This window comes from Eutrigla gurnardus (assembly GCF_963514095.1).
Source record: "Eutrigla gurnardus genome assembly, chromosome: 14".
NCBI lineage: Eukaryota > Metazoa > Chordata > Actinopteri > Perciformes > Triglidae > Eutrigla > Eutrigla gurnardus.
Window position 1 is genome coordinate 22,948,682 of NC_139937.1, and position 18,023 is coordinate 22,966,704.

The window sequence follows — 18,023 nt, forward strand, 5'->3', positions numbered from 1 at the left end:
TGTATTTTCCCTTTCAGGAAACAATGGGTTCTAAGATTTATAAAAGGCAAAAGCAAATAGCAGCAAAAGTGCCACAATTCAAGAGAAATTAATATTATTTTAATCACACGGCCATATTCTTAACTCTTGAAGTACTAAAAAAAACTAAAACAATATTAGAAAATACTCCTTGAGCACTACTTTTAATTTAATGGGTGCATTCACTCTTTATTAGATACACTTGTACAATCTATTGCAATCCAATGCAACTGTTTATGTTTGGAAATGTGAAAATTCAATCATATGTTAATTATGAAGGTTAAATATAATGAAGTCCATTACAACAACATAATTAGAACCTCAATAATATTAATAATATTGCAGCAGCCACTGAGTGAAAAACAAACTATGCTAATGATACTACATAATAATTATAATATGTGACAAATAAAGACCTGAGTTTATCAGCGAGTCCTCGCCGTCCTTAAAGTAAAAGGATCTTCTTTCAAGCCCCGCCCCTTTTCTATCTTTTCCTTCCCTTTTCCTAACAATTCAATCGGCCTGGTCTCGGCAGTATTGACCCAGAAAAGAGATGTAAACACACTTTCACGCCGGGGTGTGACAAGTGTGAGATGCTGTTGACCCCTGTCTGTCCCCTCTCGTTCTGTTCAGGTCCCTTAACGTTAAGGTCACAACCTAGCAGTTTTATTGGCCCTCTAAAGTCATCAGCGCATCAGGATTGGATGAAAGTCCTCTAATGGAGTCAGTAATTGGTCCCAGTTTATCTCTTTATTAGGTGCTCTGGCTGTGGGAACAGCTTTGACGTATAAAAGTAAAGTATACATCATTAGCAAGAAAAAAAAAGTCGTCTGGGGAAATTATCATTTTGTTGGTTTAATGGAAGAGGGATAAAAAGGGAAAGGATTAATCATCTTTCTTTAAAAAGTGTGTAAAAAAAATAAAAAATCTGTCAGAAATCAATTCATAAAATTAGACCCGAACTAAGTTCTCACCTTATTTACGATTTTATCTCTCATCCTGTCCGACACACACTTTTCCTCACCGTTCCCAGATTAAATCACAACTGTCATCCAGATGTACGCCGCGTCCTATTGGCTGTCTGCTGGAGTGACAGGCCGTCACAGCTCCGTCGGCGACCTCCAGTAAAGAGGGAAGCTTTGCTCTTTGGTCTTTTTCTCTCCGGTTCCCTATTATCTGTGTGACCCGTCCCCTTAAAACACTCGGCCGAGTGAAAGGTCCTGACTCTGCACTGAGCTCTGGCATAGATGTCAACCTTTGAGTATTCAACCTGCACACACACACACACACACACTCTCTCACACACACACACACACACACACACAGCTGCAGGACGAGGAAGCACAAACACACATGTAAATGTGCATGCATGCAAAAAGCAACACGTTGCTGCTCAGATAACATGTATATCTGAGGTTTGCATCTGTAACACACACACACACACACACACACACACACACACACACACACACACACACACACTTGATGGTGGTTTCGTGAGACCACAGGAACCTGGTTCTGGATGAGCTGTCAACAAAGAAGAGGAAAACAACTGTATAAAAGCCCCCCCCCCCCCCCCCCCCCCTTCTCCCACTGACCACTGTTCAGGATTGCCCCCTCACCCCTGTGACCCCCCACCCCCCCCCTCCCAATGGACCCTTTCACTCGGCGACAATGGCTGCCGGGGGCCGTGTTATTTGAGGCACTAAAGAGCCGTCCCACCCGCCCGCCCCCAGGACAATGCCCCCCCCCCCCACCGAGAGCTTTCTTCCCCTCACCTCCCTAATGACAGGTTTCATCCTCTCCGGGCCCGACCCCCGGGAGGGGCCGCCGCGGCTCCCGGGGCTCGGCCCAACGCCTTTCTGCCCGCTGACCCGCTCCGCCACCCGAGGGCCCGCCTCCCGGGGCCGAGGGCCCGCCTCCCGCTCACTAATACATCATCTCAGGTACTTTCATTCCAGGACTGTACTTCACATCTCTGAGGGAAATGTTGTACTGTTGTTGTTGTACTTCATCCACCACAGTTATTTAAAGAAAAATACCTTTTTAACACTTTTTGGATCACATCCCCGTCGAATCGGGCACCTGTTTTACAACACATTCCTAAAAATTACAACAAAATCCATTTCAGCGAAAAAATAAAGTATAAAGTCAGTCGGAAACAGACAATACGTCATCTGGGAAAATTAGAATTTTGTAAATATGTTAATGGGTGAGGGAGAAAATGAGAAAAGACATTTTTAGACACTTTCTAAAAATGTTGCATTTCAATTAAAGTTCGTAAAAAATCATATATTTTTGCCCAAAAAGTTTTTTCTGCTCTTTTCATGTAATTCAATAAATCCATGAAATTAAATATTTTTTTAATTTGCTTTCTGATGTGACCCTCTCTCCTCTCCTCCACCACTTTGTTTAAATGCACAAATAATTTCATAATTACCAACTAATGGATGCAGCAAATATTTGGTTGACAGGCGTCAGTTAAAATCGTTAAAGACAGTCTGAATGTTTGTTAAATTACGTCACAGAAATATCTCGTTAAATACACTGTCGCCCATAAAGTTGGAATATTTTGTTTTCAGACAAAATCCTGTTTATTCCTATTTAAATGCATCAGTCATCACTTTAGACCAGGAGCAACGATTACATTATCTGTCCCAATCACACATTAATTCATGCATAACATATGTTTGGTTCTATAAAAGACATTTGCTCATTATTCCAACTTTATATGACAACACTTTTACTTTCTCGCCTGTTCACCTCACGTAACCTCACACTGCTGCTCTGCTGACACATGAAACCCACCTCCTCGTTTTATGGGAAATGATTCAACGCCCTCCAAACAACCCACAAGGTCACGCAACCGACTCAACACATGACCACGTCTCACAAATTCATGTAAAAGGTGAAAAACAACAACATTTCTCGACGACGGCTTCATTATTCTCCCCCGGATGGCGTGTTAAAGGAGAGAAACCTCAAAGTCATCACTTACGGGTTGTCACTCGCAGGCTAAAATAGTTCACTGGTCATTCATTACCCGAGCCCGAAGCATCACAACACCTTCCCTCACAGGGGAAATCAATCTCTCTGTCCGAGTAACGTCTTTGTGATGATGATGCATCGCCGTCAGAAGACGCCGACGTGCATCGGCTAGTTTAGCAATTAAGGCCAATTACCTCGATGCCGGCACAGAGGAGTTAGATCTCTCTGGTTAATTAATGACGCTGATTAACTGAAGCTGGAAGCTTTCAACCCGACTTCTTGGACTTTGAGATCCCGTTTTAATGCTGAGTAATGATTGGCTTTGTGGAGTTTTACAGAGACCCTATCCTGAAAACCTGATATATTCATGAAGCTAGTTGACGTAGTTATCTGACTCAATGGAGATACATTCCAAACGTGAATTCTGTGTAGCGTTACACCTTGTTTTGTTGCCTAAACCTAACTCAATGAAGTTTGATTTTATTTATTAAATTATTTTATATTTAAAGGAGTCATCACCTGGTTTTATACGTATCCAGCCCCCCTTGGATCGCTTTGGATCAATTCGTAAAACTTATTAGAAAAAAAAAAAAAAAATTTAATCAAACATTGAGCTTGTTCTGACCCTTTTTCGTACCGCGATTTTATCACGCGCGATTACGCGCGAGGTTTTGACTGGTCCGGATGTGCATTGTATAATATGTAATGAGGCGCGCGTTGATTCGCCGCAGGAAGGACAGAGCCGGGGGGGCTTGCCTGCATGCAGACTCCAAAACATAATGGCGGCGCTTCGGCGATTTCAGGTAGCGGACGGGGCGGGGTTGGGTGGTGAAAGAGGGGTGGGCTTATGCAAGTAGCCGCCACGGTGACGTCACCGAAGGCGCAGAATCAAAATCTCGTGCTTTAGGAATGCACACCCTTGTGTGCTATTCCTGTTCGGAAAAAGAGCAGAAGCGAAAAAACGGCGCCACTTTCAAACTCCAGCCTTTCAGGCAAGTTTCAACTGAGGTCAAACACAGATATGCATGTTTTAACAAGAGAAATTGCGATTTCCAGGTGATGACTCCTTTAATAACGGCTGCTTGTAAGCGTATATTGAGAAACGGTAGACGGGTACCTAGCATGGTAAAATATAACACATTTATGTTAAAATACTTCTAAAATAGGCCTTAAACCAAATGTAAACTGACGGCTTCAACCAGTTCATCAAGAATGTGTCTTATTGGCAGCAGAGCTCAAATGAACCCGACACTTTAAGTGTTTGGAGAAAAGAAACCAGTTGCTACCTTTCAACGGGGGAGGCGGGTGATTGGCGGGGTGATTGGCGGGGGGAGTGTCGGCGTCGCTGCCGGGCGCTGAGGTGGAGCGAGGGCGAGAACGAGCAGCCGGCGTGACGCGGTGACGCCGAGGCGACGGGCTGCGACGGCGAGGAGGCGGCCGGCTGCAGGAGAACCGGCAGGAAACACTTTCAGACAAATCAAACGTTTTCTTTCTGTTTTATAAGTAAGTCATGGTTTTATTCCTTTGAGTGAACTTTATTTAGTTATACATGTTGTATCCTTTAATAAAGGCTCAAAAACTTGTTAATACATTAAGGAGGTCTATTCCAGTGGGAGACAGTTCAATCACAACCTGGCAACCCAAAAGATATTCTCATTGATGGCTTATAATTTATAAAGCATAAGGAAATGATGTATTAAACATTCATAAAGGCACCTTTAAAGAGAGAGAAACCCAACTGTTTTACTTCCCAAAGACTTAATCTGCTGGGTAAATAGACAACGCAAAGGTTTGATTGTTAATTAATAAATGCTTAATTAACATTAATAATGGCAACACTTTACACTGCAAAACCTTTATAACGAATGGCTTATTACAAAGGGAAGCAGGTGTAAATGGCAACATAGAAAAGGTGAAACACTCTCTCTCTCTCTCTCACACACACACACACACACACACACACACACACACACACACACACACACACACACACACACACACACACACACACACACACACACACACACACACACACACACACACACACACACACACACAGCAGTACAAAGCTGGCTTCCTGCCTTTCAGAGCACTCCTCCGTCTACCTGGAGCGTCTCGGCTCCATTAGATGTACCTGCTGCACATGAACGTGTTTCTTTCCTCGACATGCGGTCGCTTCGTTTTCTCCTCAGTAAACATCGGACGTTCGAAACCAGCTGCCGACGAGACGCACTTCCAACGGTCTCGGACACTGCTGGAAACTTTCCTCGGGGTGTCGGAGAGTTCACTGAACCGTTCCCGATCGTATTTGACGTATTTGTCACCGAGCCCCGAGGTCAAGCTCTTTCTGAAGGCTGCCGTTTGCGTCGCTCAGGAAAAAAAGCTATTTGTCTAGAATTTACCCCTAAATAGTCGATACAATATATATTTAATAATGCATAAAAAACAAGAACACCAGGACATCAATAATGCATCCGTCTACGTGAGCAGAGAGGTGCAATCCTGCTGTGTGTGTTGTAGTCCGAGCCGCTGTTAGCATCGATAGCTGCTAGCCACCAGCTAAAGCCATGTTGAGAGCCACGTGGAGTCAACGCCCCCCCGGTGCAGGTATTCAGGTGTGGATCCGACAGGTTTGACCTGATACTTGTTGGTTGGTGGAGTTTCATCCACTTTAGCTACATGCCACATATTATGTCTTTACTCCACTGTGCTACAACACACACGCCTCACTGCTTGTCCAAAGCTCCTCCCTGGGGGGTCACAGTGGTAACGGGGAGGGGGGGGGGGGATTTCACGCTTGACCTTCCCCTCACAGCTTTGTGAGCCCCTTCACTCCCGCCTTGATTCTCTTGACCTACTTGGTCATCCAGGAGCAAGCCACTTATAATACCTACATCTTACCCAGCAGCACGCTCTCTCTCTCCGTCTCCCTCTCTCTCTCACACACACATCTGTCTCACACATCTGTCTGGTGGTTTCTCCATCTGCGTGGATCTGTAGCGGTGGCCTCGTGTACAAGTTCAGAGATAAAGATAAATCCCTTTGTGCCAAACATTGTTTTTGACCGCACACTGAATTATGGGAAATGCATTTCCCCCAATCCTTTTTTTGTACGTTTGTGTGTTTTTTTAATCCAAATCTCTTGGGATCTCTCGTGCGGACGATGACTTCCTGGCACAAAGGGCGTAATCACGTAGAGATGTCCATTATTATATTATAATATAATAACGATAATCGACATGTAGTCTGTAACAGCGAGTCAACAAAAAGTGCAATCGTGCAGTTTAAGGCTCCTTTGTGGCGAGCTCTGGGGGATTCCCGTCGTCCTCCTCGCCCAGCGTTGCCCGTCTACTCCTCGGGAGGAGGAGGTGGAGGTGGAAGGAGCATCTGCAGCACTCAGTGGCATCCAGAGCCCCCCCGGGCCAACACCACTTAAGGCCTCCTGTCTCACACTGCAGCCCCGCCGGTAGTTGGGAACCATTTTCTACTCAGATGAACGCAAACAAAGACGTGCATGTGCAGGGGAGCAAGGGGGGGGGGGGCATCGGCGTGTTTGGTAAACAGAGAGAGAGGCAAAGGGAGCGGCTTCACGGGAGGAGAGGGAGAAGGGGAGGGGGGAGGAGGACAGAAGGGAACCGCACCGTTCGGAAGTTGAGTCGAGGAAAATTGCCGGGGCTTCCATGAGCTGATCACACAGGAAGTGAGACGGCACACCTGGGATTAAACAGAGACACACACACACACACACACACACACCTGGAGCTGCACACGGCTTCGACCAGAGAGCAACCAGTAGTTAACAACAAGCAAAACTCACTCCTTCACTCACGACAAAGCAAGACGCCCCTCCGAGCTCTTTAGCGTCACCCCGAAGCCCTCGACCCATTCTGAGGCTACGAGGGTCGAAAACCCAAAGATGACAAAGTCCTCATATCAAAGCCCACACACTCCCTATTGACCCAGCGCTTCCCCCTGACCCCGTTGTTTTATTTGAGCCCTAATAACTCTCCTAATTAAAGCCCCTTCCTATTATTTTTTTCCCCCACCACTCCGCTGTAAAAGGTCCGGGTTTCAAAGTGCTAATAAAATAAACTGAAGAGGGGCCCATTCCTTTATTTGTATGTGTGTGAAGAGTGTGTGGGAGAAGGGAGGCGGGGGGAGGAGGGGGCAGAGGTTTTAGGTTCAGAGGGGGGTAAAAGAAACAGAGGTCAGCGGAGACAAAGGAGTGCGAGACCCCGGGGTCAAGCTGCCTGGTGTCCACAGTCACCGGGCTGCCGTTTGTTGCCCCCCGCTTGTATAATCGCCGGGGTATGTTTTTTTTTTCACGAGTGGAGGACAGAATATATCACGGCGCCGCTGACACATGAACAATAGATCACGTTTTGTGGAAGTCCGAGTGGAGCCTTCGCAGCTCCCTTTGAGTTGGCCGGTACATCTGGAAGGTTAACCCCCCCCCCCTCCGCCACCCCCACGTAGTACAGCCGACCCTCCTGACCCAAACTGAGGCTTCAACAATATTGTTTATGGATTCATATCATCCTTTCAGAGGCAGATGGGATGCAAACATTTGGATAGAAAGTGAAACAAGACTTTTCAACTGAAGTCTACAGCCACGTTTTTGCAGCCAGTGAAAGGAAGTGGCCATATTTGGACTGTGGAGGAGCGACGGGTGGATCACCAAGCAGCAACCTTACTGGATCTGGTGTGAAGCTGCTAACAAAGTTTCTTCTATAATTCAACTTTTAAGCTAAGTGAGTCATCTTAGTAGCTAACTAGCATTGGTGGTAGCGACCTGTCAATCAGCAGGTAAGCCCCGCCCCCTAAAGCATCCCCTGCTTTCTGGTCTGCTGGACTCTAAATGGACCATAATGTACTAAATGAACATCATGCTGGATTGAAGAAGACTTGAAACTAGAGATTGAGACCATAAACTCATGTTTACAATGTTCACTGAGATAAAATAAAGTCACGTTTCAGATCCGGAGGTTGTTCAACTTGTTAGCATGCTACCGTCATTAGCATTGAACACAAAGTGCAGTTAAAAGCTGGCAGGGATGTCATTATTTTTGCAGGTTTCTGCTCATAAACCTAAACTTATTACAATTCTGTGCTCAACGTGAACGTTTGTATCAGATTTCATGTCAATCCGTCCAACAGGTGTTCACCTAAAAAAAAAACAATAAAATGTTGAGATGGAGGGAAAGTCGGGGATCACCAAGTGAACCAGGATTTCATTCTCTGGGAACCAACGAATGTCCGCATCAGATTTCATGACAATCCGTCCGATGAGTTGTTAAAATATGTCGAGACTCCATCGCTCCGAGTCGCCATCACCTCTTAACGAACTGAGAAACGATAACCGACATAAACATTTACGTCTGTCGTCTAAAACTCGGGGTTCAGCAGGTGCAAAGTGAGGAAAGCTGCTGCTAATCAATTCTTCTTTTTTTTTTTTATGATATTTCAAGCTCAGCCATAAATGTGCTCAATCTCTGTTAACTCTCTCCCTTTTTGGTTTTTATGATGATAAACATGTTTTATTAGCGTGGCCGGAGAGTGTGTGGCGACTATAAAAGTCGCTGTGTGAATGTCAGACGCTTCATGTTCCTTATGTACGCTGGCTGTCATTCAAATACCACTAAATATTCTAAACACTGCTGTTTGAATAACTTACAACCTTTTCGGGGTAAAAACACCAGCGCGGAGGAATACCCGAGGGGAGAAGCCATAACATAATACGGGTGATATGATAATGGCTTCAGGCTGTGTGTGAGATATAAACATGATCATATGGAGGAGGAGGGGAGGGGGGAGGAGGGGGGAGGAGGGGGGAGGTTAAGTGAACGTAATCCTGGTTGAGACGCGGCGCTAAAGAGGGAGGCGGAGAAAGTCATGTGTCAGGGTTCAGCCGTGAGCAAATGGGAATCGTGGAGAGGTCGAGGGAAGATATGGGGCAATCATTACACGGGGGGGGGGGGGGGGGGGGGAGAGAGAGAGAGAGAGAGAGAGAGAGAGAGAGAGAGAGAGAGAGCACTGTTTAAAACCACAAGTTGATAAGAGGTCAAATGTAGTTTACGAGGAGAAAGGCGCTTAAGGCGAGAAGGAGGGGGTAAGTAGGCAAAGAAGAAAAAAAGTGGGTCATAGCTAACAGAAAATTGCATGATTGACAGGGAGTGGGGGGGGGGGGGGGGGGAGGAGGTGGGATGAAGCACAGGTTCAAAGCTAGCGAGGAGCAGGAGTGGGAAGATCACAGAGGTTGAGCAAAAAGGTTGAGAGAGGGTACAGCAGGGCGTCTTATCTGTGACCCATCTGTCTTGACATGCACACACTCCTCTGGTTAGTGCCCTGGAGGGGAGGGAGGGGGGAGGTGGGGGAGGGAGGGAGGGAGGGGGGTGCAGCATGCGTGTCAGCATCTGAGCATGCAGTGCTCAGGGCTAAGGCCTTGGCCTGTGCACTCTGGCCCGAAAACCAGCCAAACCAGCCTCTGTGCTTTTATGCTTTTAACACCCACAAGGAGGAACTCTCATGACTTTTCCTGCTGTGATCATGTGATCACAGGGAGGGGGGGGGGGGGGGGGGGGGGGGGACACATTAACCCATACAACAAAAAAAAAATGTGAGAGTCTGTTACACGTCAGTGGAGATAAAGATGTTACTTTCTTTGACAATTCACTTTTCATCTTTGCCGTCAGCTGATCCGTCACAAACCTTTCCTTTGTGGGGGAGACAAAGGGTCACCAGATATCTGTGAGGGGGGGGGTCATGTGTGCATTCTAGTTGTAAATAATGTTGTTATCTGAAAAACAAATACCATAAAATTGACACCTTTTTTTTTTAATTCTTGTCGTTGGATTGAAGCATGAAAGAGGCGATGTTCCTCCTCTTTTTTTTTTTCCTGCAGAAGCCGACCACTTGTTTGACTTCATTAGACGCCTGAAAGGTTAAGTGAGGAATTACAACCAGCTGCCGCGTTACCGACACATTTTGAAGACACTTAAACGCCTCTCGACAGTGATTTTCAGATCTACCTACTTTTGAAGTTCTCAGCCTCCCGGGACGGCAAAAGTCGTTTATGAATTCCTATCGTCAATTAACCTTTTGACCCTCAGTCCAAGTGTAATAAACTTAAATTGTCGTTATGATAATATACATTTTGAAATGATAGTGTTGATTGGATAGTTGTGTTATCTATCGTGCTTCAAATTCAGATCTCGTAGCTGAATTTGGACACAACTTTTCCATAAAATGAATTAATAATTAAAAATTATACAGGGAAAGATGCGTTTAATGCCTCCACTGATTAATATCTTATCACAACATGCCTTTATTTTGCTGCTCCAACAAAATTAAATCAATAAATCAAACTTAAAATGACATCACTAAAAAAAAAATAGCACTGATCTGGGATCGGTTTGTGCGGTCCTCCTCCCGGGTTTCCCAGCCTTTTTTCCCGCGCACCGCGAATATCTCCGAGTCCACATTATTGAGCATGAACCCCCTAAGATGTCGGACTTCCACTCACATGTACACCTGGGAGATTTACCATAATGAATACCTGATGTGGTGAAGCAGTTAAGTCCGCCTATAAAATAACTCCCTTCCTCCTTCCTGTGGGCCCCGGCTGTTGTTTATCAAACGAGGTAACGTCCTGTCATGTGACCCCTCCTCCCTCCTAGAAACCCACCTGTGTGGACTTTTCTCTTAATCCCTCTCTACACCCCCCCCCCCCCTCCACCACCACCACCACCCTTTTTTTCCTTTTTGCTGTGCGCTTTGAATACTTAGACTACTGAGTGTAACTAATTCTCCCACAAAAGGATATTGTCTTCTCCCTATCTCTGCTTTTGTCCTTCCCTTTGGAGCTGGCTATTCACTGATTTCATTAGTTGGCGGGTCTGGTGTGAGAGAGAGTTGGGGGGGGGTGTAGTTGAGAGGGGGGGGCTTCCCAATTAAAAGGCCTTAATAGCCTATTACCAACACCTTAAATTCAACTCTGTTTTTTTTTACAACACGAAACCAGCTAAAGATTAATCACCGGACCAGCGTGGGAGCGTTTAACAGCCATTCTTTGATTAATAAACTCTAATTAGGACGGGTGATTTAGAGCCGCTTTCCTTCAACGGATGCAACGTTTCAATATTCGGAGGGAGGAAACGCTCTTTGATGACAGGCCAGTGGCCATCGGCTTCAGCATTAAAGACAACATATAGTAGTGGGGGTTTGAATCCGACGTGTTTAACAGGCTGCCCCTCTCCACACACATGCTACACAGATCCTGCAGCTGACCAGGCAGCCGGAGGACCAAGCCGCTCCCCCGGGACGCCCAAACCACCCTTTTCTCAGACACCCATTTGTCGTACTCACCCCCACCATCACCCCCTCCTCCTCCTGCCTCTCCCCTCCCGATGGATGACCCTGCGACCAGCAGGGGTCAGCTGCGCAGAAGGAGCACCCCCTCCTCTGCACCCCCACCTCCCCTCCCTCTGCACCCATGCCCGAGGTCCGGAGCCGCTAGCGTAAATCAGCGGCTGTTCCATCGCGGGAACCCTGGCCCGGCCGGAGTCTCAGCCCAGCCTGGCACCATCTGTCCCGGGGGCTCTGACGCAGGAGCAGCGCTGCCAAGGTGGGTTCCCACTGACCTGCTGCACCCTGCAGGCCACAAGGGCCAGACCCCCGGGGACCTGAGACAGATCCATCACACTGCAGGCATGGGCATGGCGGACGAGGCTGGACAGACGTCTACTGTATGAGTTCCATTTGAATTCAATATTTAATACAAGTCAAAACACGTCTATAGGTTTGAGGCCGTTGACCCCTCGGTCTGGAACCGCCGGACATAACTGTATATGAGTAAGAGTGACATGCTGATTCCACTTTGATGCACCAGTTTGTAATATATAATAATATATAATTAACTGAGTCAGCACTTTAGGTCCTTTTCTGCTGATGGTATTTTATTGTAAGCAGGACTTTGAATGCTTGTTATGAAGTATTTCCACATTGTTGTGTTGGTATTTTTACTTAATAACCAGAGTACTTCCTCCACCACCGATTAGCCAAAAACATTTAAAAGCATTATAAACATGCCTTCCCATTATGTAAAACAATACTGTTTCAGCCTTTGTGTGTGTATAAACTTAAATTCTGTTTTTTAACTGGATTTAATTAGAAATATATCACACATTTCTAAATAGACTGACACAGAACAACATCCCCTGGACCAGCGAGCCGTAACAAAGGGCGGAAAGAGGACGAGGATTATATAATCACGTAGAAGTACTGCTGCTTGACATAAGCATTACTGAAGTGGAGGATTTCTGCTCACGTAGAGAAGCAGGAAGACGGTACGGTTCACTTTAAATCCCCCTGATTATCACTCCGAGGGAGGATTTCAAAAATAGTGAAACTAAAGCGGCCTCTCCTCCTGACTAGGCTTCCATTACAAACTCTCAAAGTGCTGTTTTTTTCTTCCCAAAGGTAGTCGAGTAGATTATCTTAGAACAGAGGTCTTCAACGTTCTCAGGACCCCCAAGGCCTCCAGAGACCCGGTGGAGGGACCCACATTACATATCATATAAAACTGTGTTGCTTATTAAACCAGCCAATAATAAAGCGTGCCAAAAAAATAATTGTTGATTCATATTTTAATTCTATTTTGGTACTACTACATCACAATTTCTCAAATTATTTAAACAAACTTTGGGGCATATTTCAATTTTTGGAATAAAAATAAATTTGGGGACCCCCTGCAGTACCTCTGCAGACCCCCCTAGGGGTCTCGGACCCCCTGTTGAAGATCTCTGCCACTGTGTTCTGCCGGTCCCAGAGCAGACCTGATGAGACCACCAGCAGCTTTGGGCGACCCAAGGAGGTAAAAGCACTTAGGCCTAACCACCCATGTCTCGTTTTGTTGAAGCTGAGGGAAACACTGAGTTCTTGTGTGACTTTTATTACAATTTTGTCCATTTGTAATTTAAAAAGGTAACTCTGCAGACCCCCTGTTGAAGATCTCTGGACTAGAATCCACTAGAAAGTGCATGAAAAAGAAAGTCAATTAGAGAACTTGCAATTCCACCTCTGGCCCAAACAAGTCACAGAGAAGCTGACCTGACAGACCCTGTTATTTAGCTGTAGATCTGCCGCGGGGGAGAGAAGGTGATGTACTACTCACACATGTAAAACCAACCTTTTTTTCGGTACAAGACAAGTCCCTGCACTCCACCTCATCACCCTTGACGACTTGACGTCTTTCCCCCTCTCCATCATAACAGCACCTGGAACAGTGACACGTAAATCTCACCGGCAGAGACAGTCTGTGGATCCCGGGGCGGTGCGGCCCCGGCTTATTGCTTTCTCCCACCGCCCCGACCTCGCTCCGTTGCCCCCCTTAGGCCCGGCTCTAATGGGCGAGCGGGGGTCATAAAGTGGTTGTGTTACTGTTTTCCTTTTTCCAAACCAGTGACACCAGTTGTTCACCCTCCTCAACCGGGGCCCTTTTGTGAGCCCTGACAGGCTGTCAATTCCAGGCGGAGGATGATTGTGGAAGACGGCATGCGTTACCTTGGAGGTCACACCGCATTCCACCGAAGGCCTGCTCTTTATGAGCTCACAATAACTTTGAATAGCTTTTGCAGCAAAGCATTTAAAAAAAAAGCTCTAGTGGAGAGCCGTGTCGTTCTTGTCAAATCTGGATTTTTGTATTTTGTTGTTTTTAAATGACCCGGAGGATTCATCCCGCTGATGAATGATAATTGGGGTAAAAGGATCGTTGTTTGTTAAGACTCCCGCAGACGGTTTTTGACGTATGTTTGTTGTCCCATCACTCTGACGGTGGAGGAGTGATATTTGGCCGTCATCGGGGTCGAGGGTAGGACAAGAGGACCTTCACGGTGACACAAACAACCCCGAGACAGAAATAGACGGCCGCCCACCCACACAGCAGTAAAAGAGTGCGTCATTCGGACGAACATTTTGTACTTTTGTCCTCTGGTTTGCTCAACCAATCACTGAAAAGCTGACATAATTACTATAAATTAAAAATGTTTTTAACAAGCATTTATAAAATAGAATGTTTGTCAATTTGCCTACAGAGACTTTTTTTTACTCTTTTATCTGAATGTCCCATTTGATAATGGGTTTAGATAATAAGTTTGTAAAACATACTCGGTTCCTCAGACTCACTGGATTGTGCGTTCAGTCAGACTAAATCCACAATCATGAGGAGAACTGGAATATTTGACTTCTAGGTGAATAATGAAGACATCTTGCATTCATCAGCCAACCCTCCCACTTCACTTTGTCCTATTATTGTGCACATACTGCCCTCGTGTGGTGAGCCACCGGTACTGAAAATATACTACATTATTCACTATTTGTCAACATTTGTCAAGAAAATTGAAAACACACAGAGGTTTTTGTACAACTTGTAGCACTACATAACTTTGGTCAGTTTGGTGTATATAAGCATAATTTGACATTTTAACTATTATATACTGTCATAATGATGTTAAATTATGAATTGGGCCTAACAGAAGGATGTCTGTGAAAATTAGATTCAACACATTTGGCCAACAGGTCAGGTGACTTGATCTCACTTATGTTTTTAAGCAATTAAATGCATTGAAAGCTAAAAAAAAAAATTTGCATTCACAGCACCATTAGTTTATAATTCTATAATCCTATAATTATACAAATGTCACAATAACACGTGTTGAATCTTGAAGAAGCGGTTTAGGAAAGGTTCAAATGTTTTTACGTCTAACAAAAATACACACATGCCCATATGTAACGCCATATCTATATAAATATATATATATTTATTTATTTGTTTTTTAACAATAACATTTATTTTCATTGCCTTGCAGAAACAGACATAATTATTAATCAAGCTATTAATGTTCAGGCAATACATTTTCCATTTCCTTATGGAATTACAGTGTTTCCTCTGTATTGTCTTCCTTCAACAATGTTGCGTTCACCTGTAAACAGGTTTTATAAGAGTTGTTTGATTGCACAATATGCACCTGGAAAACACACAGCTGATTTAACGTTACAATTCATGTTTTATTATGTTAGAATAACCATAGAAGGCAATCCTTCCAAGTTTTTAATCTGCAACAGAATCCTGACCGCCATTGAATTAATGGCACTGATCTTTATACGTCACCTCCAGCAGTCGCCTGCCTTCTTCACGGTTCAGTCCAACAGTCCACCACCCTTCACTCCCGCCCGGCCTTCAGTTTTTCTTCCATCGTGTGATCACCCCGGGAGCCCCCCATGCAAGGCGGACTCTTAGCCAGGGAGGGGTTGCTCCCCCACTGCTCGGGAGTCTTTGCCTGGATAGCCAGTGCATGAACGCAGCTGCTCAACTCCTCCTTCAAAGCCTCGTTGACCAGACGGTGGCGCTGTATCAACGGCAGACCCTCAAACTGGGAGCTGATCACCAGGACGCGGAAATGGGATTCAGAGCCGGGGGGCACGGCGTGCATGTGGCTCTCGTTGTGGACCTCCAAGTGGTCCGGCTTGAGTTTGTCGGTCAGTTTGGTTCGGATCGACCTCTCAACGGGCCGGCTCTGGTCTGGATCCATGTGAGGTCTGAAGTGAACCAGAGGGCGGCTTAGGGCAAGACTGGTCGAGGTGGGCCGAAGACAGCGGAGGACAGTAGGAAGCATCAGAGGTTGTGGCAGGAGACCGCCTATGAAAGCCAGATGGTATATGCTATTTAATTATATGCACTGAGGTGTGACACGCAAGTCACCTGCTGTACAAATGACCTTTATTTCATTAACGCCTCACACCTGAGGATGAGAAGAGGATCACCTCAGCAGTCAGAGATGCTTTATGACATCAGTGTTAAAACTGCAGACTGCATGTGGACGTAGTCATGTCGACATCCCAAGTTGGTTTCACTACAGTTTTGAAGCCTCGATTTTGGCATTTCGGCCGTCACTATCTTTGATTTTGGTTGTCACTATCAGGAAATGTTTGCAGCCAGCGAATGGAAGTGACCATATTTGGACTGCACAGGTGCGACGGGTGAATCTGACTTACTGGATCTGGATCCATCTGGATTCAGGTGTGAAGCTGCTCACAAAGTCAGCTTCATAATTTAAGGTTGAAGGTTAAAGCTAAGTATTAAAACTAACTGTTTGACTCTAAACTACAGCTTGCAGATGCGTAATTGTACTGTTTTATTGTTGTTTAATTCATGTCTAACATGCTGCCTTTTAAATTACTTTGCTTTTCCATACTTGGATGTTAAATTAACAAACAAATAATTTCATTGTACAAGGAAACATGTTTCTTTACTGTGCATATGACAATAACCCCTTTGAATCTTGCATTTAATTTACTAAATGAATGATGTAATAAATCAAGAGAGAAGTCGGGTAATTTTCCTGTAGACTTCAATGCACCTTCTTGCAAGCAAGAGTCGCCCCCTGATGGCCAGCAGAGAGAATGCAAGTTTACGGCACGTCACTTCCCAGAACCGGAGGTTGCTGCCTGGTTTAAAAACACAGCTCTCTGTCAACAACACTATGAATTATTGAGCTTCATCTAAGTGCTGACATGTTATTGTCATGGTGCCTTAACATTTTTAAAGATGTATTACTCGGTTTGGTGGAAACACAGCTAACACTAACTTCAACTAAGACCTCGATAACAGACGTATAACTAAGACAATGCCGCCGGAAACCGAACATTAAACTATAAAAAGAAGAAAAGAAGGATTCATGACAGAGTTGTAGGGAAACGTTACGATGTAAAAGCGTCTGAAGTTTCGCAAAATCATAACAATATGACGCGAGGAAGTTACGAGTTGACGTTAGCTAACGTTAAGCTTTTTTATTATTATTATTTTTAAATCTCAAATCAACAACAGTATAGGTGACGTAACACGCGACGGTGACTTTTAAGTTGGTGAAGCGACTTGTAATAAAAAGGATTATGTGCCAGTTTTAATGATAGCCAGGGAGCTAAACTTAAGCTAATTCACTGCTTGTTTTGCTAGCATTAGCCGTTAGCTTTTGTCGTAAACATCACCTAAATATGACGAAAATGGACACAACGTCACCGCGACTCTACCCAGAACATTTAGTATAACCAATAAATAACATTATTAATACAGCTGATGTCATGAAACTAACGTGTAGAGGACGTTTTGTGAACTACTCACCTAGCAAGGAAAAGTCAGTTGCTTGCGTCCCGGTAACCCTTCCGCACCACTCAACCGGAAGTACTAGCACACGCGCGCTGGGTTGTGTAGTTTTTTAAACGCTTTGTAGTCCTGTAGCCGCATAGGACTCTACTCTAACCCAGCGTGTGATATTGGAATTAGTAGAATGGGCGAAGAATGAATGAAAGTAACTGATAAAATGCACATTTCTGTTTATAAATGTTACATTTTTACATATTTAAGTATTAAAAATACATTTACAACTAAACAATATCCATCCCTATAGTTTGTCTTTTTAACACTTATAGATAGGTAGATAGATAGATAGATAGATAGATAGATAGATAGATAGATAGATAGATAGATAGATAGATAGATAGATAGATAGATAGATAGATAGATAGATAGATAGATAATAGGCTAAGGGGCTTGAAGACTGTATTATTATGAACAGAGTTTTAGCTGTTATTGTACAGTGTGATGTGGCAGGAAACATTTCCTGGAGCAGCCTGTGGGAGATGGTGCTCCGCTGTTTGACCACTGTGTGATGGAGAGGGTGCTGATCATTGTCTATGATGGATAACAGTTTATTCAGCGTTCTCCTCTCCACCACCGACTCAAGAGACTCCAGCCTGAGACCAAGTACAGAGCCAGCCTTCTTGATGATTTTATCAAGTCTGTTGGTGTCGCTGGCTCTGATGCTGCTGCCCCAACACACAGCAGCAAAGACAATGGCGCTGGAAACAACAGACTGGTAGAAGATCTCCAACATCTTGCTGCACACGTTGATGGATCTCAGCTTCCTCAGGAAATAAAGTCTGCTCATCCCCTTCTTGTACAC

General features: G+C 44.9%; 2 protein-coding genes across 2 annotated transcripts in view; one reads left to right on the forward strand and one right to left on the reverse strand.

The window, feature by feature from the left end:
• The window catches only part of rpz6 (rapunzel 6), a 196,341-nt gene that overhangs the window by 163,367 nt on the left and 14,951 nt on the right, over nt 1-18,023 (forward strand). The window lies entirely within an intron of this gene.
• On the reverse strand, nt 14,828-17,226 carry bola1 (bolA family member 1). Its single transcript, XM_084026064.1, has 2 exons — nt 17,183-17,226; nt 14,828-15,700 (listed from the first exon to the last, which is right to left on the reverse strand). Exon 2 carries the CDS (start codon nt 15,675-15,677, stop codon nt 15,225-15,227), a length of 453 nt encoding a protein of 150 aa, XP_083882190.1. The 5' UTR covers nt 15,678-15,700; nt 17,183-17,226; the 3' UTR covers nt 14,828-15,224.

What these genes read in the sequence shown, in the direction of transcription:
- bola1 (XM_084026064.1), bottom strand. Translation starts at nt 15,677, where the DNA reads ATGCTTCCTACTGTCCTCCGCTGTCTTCGGCCCACCTCGACCAGTCTT.